General features: G+C 43.7%; 1 protein-coding gene across 1 annotated transcript in view; it reads right to left on the bottom strand.

Annotated features, from left to right (window-relative positions):
• Positions 1–835: 835 nt before the first annotated feature.
• Positions 836–7,905, bottom strand: part of slc25a14 (solute carrier family 25 member 14) — a 63,677-nt gene continuing 56,607 nt past the window's right edge. Inside the window, exon 10 of the mRNA XM_038775298.1 lies at positions 836–3,030. Within this exon, the coding sequence (XP_038631226.1) occupies positions 2,989–3,030 (42 nt within the window). The 3' untranslated portion in view covers positions 836–2,988. The remainder of the gene's footprint in view (positions 3,031–7,905) is intronic.

The raw sequence follows: 7,905 nt of genomic DNA, 5'->3' as shown, positions 1-7,905 counted from the left end.
TAGCTACTGATGAAGAAATATTAGTAGTTTTCACAATATAACTAGTTGTGGTCATGACTTTCTTTCATAGAACATAGAACAGTACAGCACAGAACAGGCCCTTTGGCCCTCGAAGTTGTGCCGAGCAATGATCACCCTACTCAAACCCACGTATCCACCCTATACCCGTAACCCAACAACCCCCCCTTTAACCTTACTTTTTAGGACACTACGGGCAATTTAACATGGCCAATCCACCTAACCCGCACATCTTTGGACTGTGGGAGGAAACCGGAGCACCCGGAGGAAACCCACGCACACACGGGGAGGACGTGCAGACTCCGCACAGACAGACAGTGACCCAGCCGGGAACTGAACCTGGGACCCTGGAGCTGTGAAGCATTTATGCTAACCACCATGCTACCGTGCTGCCCAAACCATGCCTTTTAACCATGCAGAGTACAATGAAAACATACAGAGAAAATGCCACAAGCGTCATTTTCAGATCCTCTGACAATTTATCCACAGAAATAAGTTGTAAGAACTATAAATATGTTATAAACTAAAGCATAGTTGTATTCAAGCAAGTTAAATGGAAGTCTGAGTGGTTAAGACGATGATGAGTGAGCAATGATTTCAGTCACAAGCAATTGGTTAGTTTGTCTTAGTAATCAAGGAACACTACACACCTGTTGCATGAGGAAGTCCCTGATTACTGTGAACAGCAAGAGGCAGCAACATCGGCAGGAAAAATGGAGTCACACTGGAAACAGGGAGTTGTCTGGTGACAGCGTCCAGCACATACCACAACAATGATATTCAGGGAATGAAAAATCAGTTTAAGTTGACTCACTGATGTAGAGAAGCATAGTGCGTTCATTATTTTTATACCATTACATAAAGACAAGTTGTACAGATTGACCTTTGCAAATCCAATTATATTTTATCCCCAAAGCCTTCTCAAACTACCAGCATATCAATATCACAAATTGGCAGTTTAAACAGGCACCTGTACATTATAACTGTATTTCTAAAATAGGATAATTTTATCATAAGTACTGTATTGATGAGTTCATTTATGACTGGCCAGCTCTACCTTTCAGGCTCAAATACAATAAATACTGAGAAACATTTTTTCCTTGCATTTCAAAACAAAATTTTACAATTCAATCTACATTCTGTATCTAGGAATTCCCAGTCCTCTATATTGCATTTAACTTGAGTAAGATTGACCAAAATAACATTGCAGCAACATACGACCGCCAGCACACTGGCACCCTTAAGACTCTTGCACTGTAACCAATCTGATTGGGAACATGATCCAGCAGGACACAGTGCTGAAGGGTAGATCCAAGCAATGTTCATTGGCATGCAGTGGTTTCGGCCAGATCGGAAGCAGCTTCACCACCTCCAATGGCACATCACATTGGCTGATAGTAAAGCTCTTGTAGTAAACCCCAGAAAAAAAAGCCACCATGAATCTTCATGGTTTGTTTCAAATTCAGTCATTAATGGTTAAAATTTGAAAACAACTGAAATCTCAAATTTTTGATTAACTTTTCAAAACTCAACTTTAATACTGAAATGGTGCTGAGATCTGATGAGGAGACGGTCACCAAATTAAAATTCTGCTCTTCTGTAACAGGCAACATATAGTAATGACTACAGGAAACAAGCAGAAGCTGTGTGATTGGAGCTTCTGTCAGTATCCCCAACCAGCAATGCACCTAAAGGATATACAGCAAGATGTTTGTGTGGGATAGCACTTGCACCCAACTGTTGTCCCATTTCCTATTGCTCTGGTGCAGAGTGTTAAGTGTCCACCAACTCGATTGACATAATCAAAAATCTCAGCATTATGTTTAGGTGAGGGAGCAAGATTACTACAAGCCTACTCGTACATATAGCTAGAAACTGGAATTAACCAGTTTAAAGACTGGAAAAGTCAGCCTTGATTACATTTTCAGGAAAAGTAGATTCACAACTGAAGTTTTGGTGTAAATTTGATAAGATACTTGATTCTTTTTAAGGAAGGTGAAATTCTGAAAAGCAGCTCAATGATAGCTGTCTGGTGACTAGCTAACACAAACGGAGCAATGACATGATGACATGACACTATTTATACAACAACTGCAGTTCCTTCAAAATAGTTTCTAAATTCTAAAAAAAAACTTCTCTAAATTCACGACTGGCACAAAGTAGAAACAATATAGATTCCTTGTTTCTGATAGATTTGGCAAGTCAACATTGTTTGGAATGAGACTGAGGGTCCCTCCTCCCAAAACGTACCCTCTACATTGTGCGTAATGTGGTTGAAAGCCCAAGACGTAGCTATGCGCCATACAATGTGCAGGATGTGGCTCAGGGATCCGAGCCACAGAAATCCACCCTCTAGTTCATGTATCTCTGTCAGGGTTGCAGTGTGTGTGTCTGATTGTGCAGGCACCAATGTTTACAGCTTTTGTCTCATTGGTAAAAACATTTTGAATCAGGAATTAGGATCATACAGTGAACACATATTGAGAAAATAAGCTGATATGCGAGCCAGTGGTCAGGAACACTTATGAAACACACAAAGGTCAAGTGCACACAGCCACGACACAAGTTAAAGCTTGAAGTACAAAGGGACTTTTTGTAAGTAACCTTCACATTGATGTACAACCCCCACAAACATATTCCTAGCCATGTGCGTTTGTGTGCAACCCGATATTCTCAACTGGATGGCGCTTCTCGTAAATGGTTTCTTATTGGGCAATATCACCATCAATTGAGGTTGCAAAAATCACCTGATGTTCTTCATAGTTTCCAGAAAAAGAGAACCATTGATCACTGTCTGTGAATCATCTTTCCAATACAATGTATTTGAAGTCGAGTGCAGTAACATTCATGCATCACCCTAGGGCAAGGGTGGAATAAAAGGCAACAAGGTTAAGGCTTCCCTCCGGTCAACAAAAATACGGCAGGCAGCATTGCAAGCATCAAACACAGTTTTGGAGAGATTATGTTATGCTAGACAGGGATCTTTCTGAGCTGTTCATATGTAATGAAGAACTGAAATAAACAGTTAAGGTAAACAATATGAATGAGTAATTACCGTCAGCATGTTCACGACATAAAACATGAGAACATCTTACATAGAAATAGAAATATAGAAATAGAAGTTGGAGGAGGCCATTTGGCTCTTCGAGCCTGCTCCACCATTCATTATGATCATGGCTGATCATCAAGTTCAATACCCTGATCCCGCCTTCCCCCCATATCCCTTGATCCTTTAACTCCAAGAGCTCTATCTAATTCCTTCTTGAAATTACACAAAATTTTGGTCTCAACTACTTTCTGTGGTAGCTAATTCCGCAGATTCAACACTCTCTGGGTGAAGAAATGTCTCAGTCCTAAAAGGTCCTTATCCTCAAATTATGACCCCTAATTCTCGACACCTTCACCATCAGGAACGTTCTTTCTGAATCTACCCTGTGTAATCCTGTTGGAATTTTGTAAGTTTCCATGAGATCCCCGCTCTCTCTTCTAAACTCCAAAGAATATAATCCTAACCAATTTAGTCTCCCTTCATATGAATCAGCCTGGTAAACCTTCACTGCACTGCCTCCATAGCAAGAACATCCTTCCTCAGTAAGGACACCAAAACTGCACACAAGACTCCAGGTGTGCCCTCACCAATGCCCTATACAATTGCAGTAAAACATCTCTATTCCAGTACTGAAATTCTCTCACTATGAAGGTCAACATACCTTTTATACTGCCTGCTGCATCTTTGAGCTTACCTTCAGCGACTGATGCACAAGGACACCAAGGTCTCGCTGAGTATCCATCTCTCAATTTACACCCATTCAAATAATAATCTGCTTTCCTATTTTTGCTAACCTCACATTTATCCACATTATACTGCATCTGCCATGCATGTGCCCATCTTCAAATTTGAAGATCATACATTTAGTTCCTTCGTCCAAATCATTAATATATAATGTGAACCGTTGGGGCCCTAGCAGAGATCACTATTGTACCCCACTAGTCACTGCATGCTAATCAGAAAAAGACCCATTTATTCCAACTTTTTGGTTTCTGTCTGCTAACTAGCTTTTTATCCATCTCAAGACACTACCCGTAATCCTGTGCACTTTAATTGTACGTATTAATCTATGTGAGATTGTGTCGAAAGCCTTCTAAAAGTCTAAATAAACCACATTCACCAGATCTCCCTGGTCAACTCTACTAGTTACATTTTCAAAGAATTCTAGTAGATTTGGCAAGCCTGATTTTCTTTTCGTAAATCCATGCTAACCTTACCTGATTACACTGCTTTCCAAATGCTGTGCTATGAAATGCTTGATTATGGACTCCAGCGAGTTCCCTACTACAGGCGTTAGGCTCACTTGTCTATAGTTTCCTTTTTCCTCTCAACCTCCGTTTTTGAATAGCTGGGTTATATTAGCTACCCACCAATCTGTAGGAACCATTCCACAGTCCAAAGAATTTTGGAAAATGACCACCAATGGATCTACTATTTCTAGGGTCACTTCCATAACTAATCTTCAATATTTCTCAATTGAATTAGGTTCATAATGTATCATTTTACCACTCAACTCAGTCTCAACAATCCCAGCCTGATCCAAACTGGGCCAACTTTTTCATGGAGCTTTAGTGGAAGTTTAGCACTGACCTATATGAACATGCAAATTAGAAACGGGAGGCTGCCACTCAACCCCATGTGAACAAGCCTTTCCACCTCAGTATGGCACGGTGCCACGGGTTCAATTTTGACTTTGGGTGACTATGTAGAGTTTGCACTTTCTCCCCGTGTCTCCGTGGTTTTCCTCCAGGTGCTCCGGTTTCTTCCCACGGTCCAAAGATGTGCAGGTTTGGTAGATTAGCTATGCTAAATTGCCCCTTAGTTTCCAAAACAGGTGTGTTTACTGGGTTACGGGGCTAGGGTCAGGGTGTGGACGTAAGTAGGGTACTCTTTCCAAGGGTCGGTGCAGATCCCATGGACCGAATGGCCTCCTTCTGCACTGTAGAGATTCTTTGATATGGAGTTAGTAATCTGCTGATACAGTCTTTACTGAGAGAGGATTTAAAGCTGGTCTTCTCATTCTGATGGTATGGTCCAGGCTGAGAGAGGATAAGAATCTGAGTCTCTACTTCTGATGGTACTGTCCTTACCGAGAGGATGAGAAGCTAATTCTCTCACATTCTGATGGTACTGTGCTTACCGAGAGGGGCTGAGAAGCTGATACCTTCACATTCTGATGGTACATCCTCACTGAGAGAGAATGAGAATCTGATTCTCATTTTGATGGCACTGTCCTTATCGAGAGAGAATGAGAATCTGATTCTCTCTCATTCTGATGACACTGTCCTTACTGAGAGAGCATGAGAAGCTGATTCAATAACATTCTGACGGCACTGTCCTTACTGAGAGATGAGAAGCTGATTCTCATTCTGATGACACTGTCCTTACTGAGAGAGGATGAGAAGCTGATTGGCTCTCATTCTGATGGTACATCCTCACTGAGAGAGAATGAGAAGCTGATTCTCATTCTGATGGCACTGTCCTTACTGAGAGATAGCCACAATGTGGAGATGCCGACGTTGAACTGGGGTGAGCACAGTACGAAGTCTTACAACACCTTGTTAAAGTCCAACAGGTTTGTTTTGAATCACGAGCGCCTCACGGTAGCATGGTGGTTAGCATCAATGCTTCACAGCTCCAGGGTCCCAGGTTCGATTCCCGGCTGGGTCACTGTCTGTGTGGAGTCTGCACGTCCTCCCCGTGTGTGCGTGGGTTTCCTCCGGGTGCTCCGGTTTCCTCCCACAGTCCAAAGATGTGCAGGTTAGGTGGATTGGCCATGCTAAATTGCCCTTAGTGTAAGGTTAATGGGGGGATTGTTGGGTTACGGGTATACGGGTTACGTGGGTTTAAGTAGGGTGATCATTGCTCGGCACAACATCGAGGGCCGAAGGGCCTGTTCTGTGCTGTACTGTTCTATGTTCTTTCAGAACACTGCTCGTTCCTCAGGTGAATGAAGTGATGGGTTCTCCTGCTCCCAGTTCTTATGACATTTTTTTCCTTCGGACACACGGCGAAGAATCACTGAAAGGACTACACAATGATATCAATGAGTTCCATCCCACCATCAGACTCACACATGGACTCTCTGTTGGACTTTAACAAGGTGTTGTAAGACTTCGTACTGTGCTCACCCCTGTCCAAAGCCGGCATCTCCACATCGTGGCTATCTCTCAGTAAGGACAGTGCCATCAGTATGAGAATCAACTTCTCATCCTCTCTCAGTAAGGACAGTGCCATCAGAATGAGAAATCAGCTTCACATCCTCTCTCGGTAAGCCAGTGCCATCAGTATGAGAATCAGCTTCTCATCCTCTCTCAGTAAGGACAGTGCCATCAGAATGAGAGCCAATCAGCTTCTCATCCTCTCTCAGTAAGGACAGTGCCATCAGAATGAGAGCCTATCAGCTTCTCATCCTCTCTCAGTAAGCCAGTGCCATCAGTATGAGCATCAGCTTCTCATCCTCTCTCGGTAAGGACAGTGCCATCAGTCATCTGAGCACTTTGCTTTACTGCAAGTCCACGGATAACCTCACAATGCTCCACTTCTCCAGCTTCCACTCCAAACACATTAAAGAAGCCGTCCCCTATGGACAAGCCCTCTGTATACACAGGATCTGCTCAGACGAGGAGGAACATAACAGACATCTATAGATGATGAAATATTCCCTCGTACGAACGGGATATGGCGTTCAAATCATAGATCGACAGTTCCAACGCGCCGCAGCAAAAAAAACGCACCGAACTCCACAGAAGACAACACGGGACACAACCAACAGAGTACCCTTCGCCGTCCAGTACTTCCCCGGAGCGAAGAAACGACAACATCTTCTTCACAGCCTTCAACACATCATCGAAGAAGACGAACATCTTGCCAAGGCCATCGCCACCCCACTACTTGCCTTCAAACAACCGCACAACTTCAAACAGACCATTGTTTGCAGCAAACTACCCAGCCTTCAGAACTGCGACCACAACACCTCACAACCCTGCCATGGTAACCTCTGCAAGACGTGCCAGATCATCGACATGGGTACCACTATTACACGTGAGAACACCATCCACCAGGTAGGTGGTACATACTCGTGAGACTCGGCCAACATGGTCTACCTCATATGCTGCATGAAAAGATGTCCCGAGGTGTGGTACATTGGCGAGACTATGCAGACGCTGCGACAACGGATAAACGGACATCATGCGACAATCGCCAGGCAGGAATGTTCCCTTCCAGTCGGGGAAGACTTCAGCAGTCAAGGGCATTCAGCCTCTGATCCTCGGGTAAGCGTTCTCCAAGGTGACCTTCAGGACGCGCGACAGCGCAGAATTGCCGAGCAGAAACTGATAGCCAAGTTCCGCACAAATGAGTACGGCCTCAACCGGGACCTTGGATTCATGTCGCATTACATTCATCCACCCCCCACCATCTGGCCAGAGCTTGCAAAATCCTATACCAACTGTCCTGGCTTGAGACAATTCACACCTCTTTAACCATGATGATCCATCTTTCCAGTCGCTCCATCTGGACCTGTAAAGACTCGCATTCAAAGTATCGTCTTGCATCATTGACTTCGTCTGTATATGTTTCTGGAACTCGATGCTTCATTCACCGGAGGAAGGATCTGCGCTCCGAAAGCTAGTGATTCGAAGCAAACCTGCTTGATTTTAACCTGGTGTTGTCAGACTTCTTACTTTCTGAGAGAGAGGATGATAAGCTAATACACTCTCATTCTGATGGCACTGCCCTTACCGAGAGGATGAAAAGCTGATTCTCATTCTGATGGCACAGTCCTTACCAAGAGAGGATGTGAAGCAGATTCTCATTCTGATGGCACAGTCCTTACC

Source organism: Scyliorhinus canicula, chromosome 17 (assembly GCF_902713615.1).
Source record: "Scyliorhinus canicula chromosome 17, sScyCan1.1, whole genome shotgun sequence".
Classification (NCBI taxonomy): Eukaryota; Metazoa; Chordata; class Chondrichthyes; order Carcharhiniformes; family Scyliorhinidae; genus Scyliorhinus; species Scyliorhinus canicula.
This window is presented reverse-complemented; position numbering and strand designations above follow the sequence as displayed.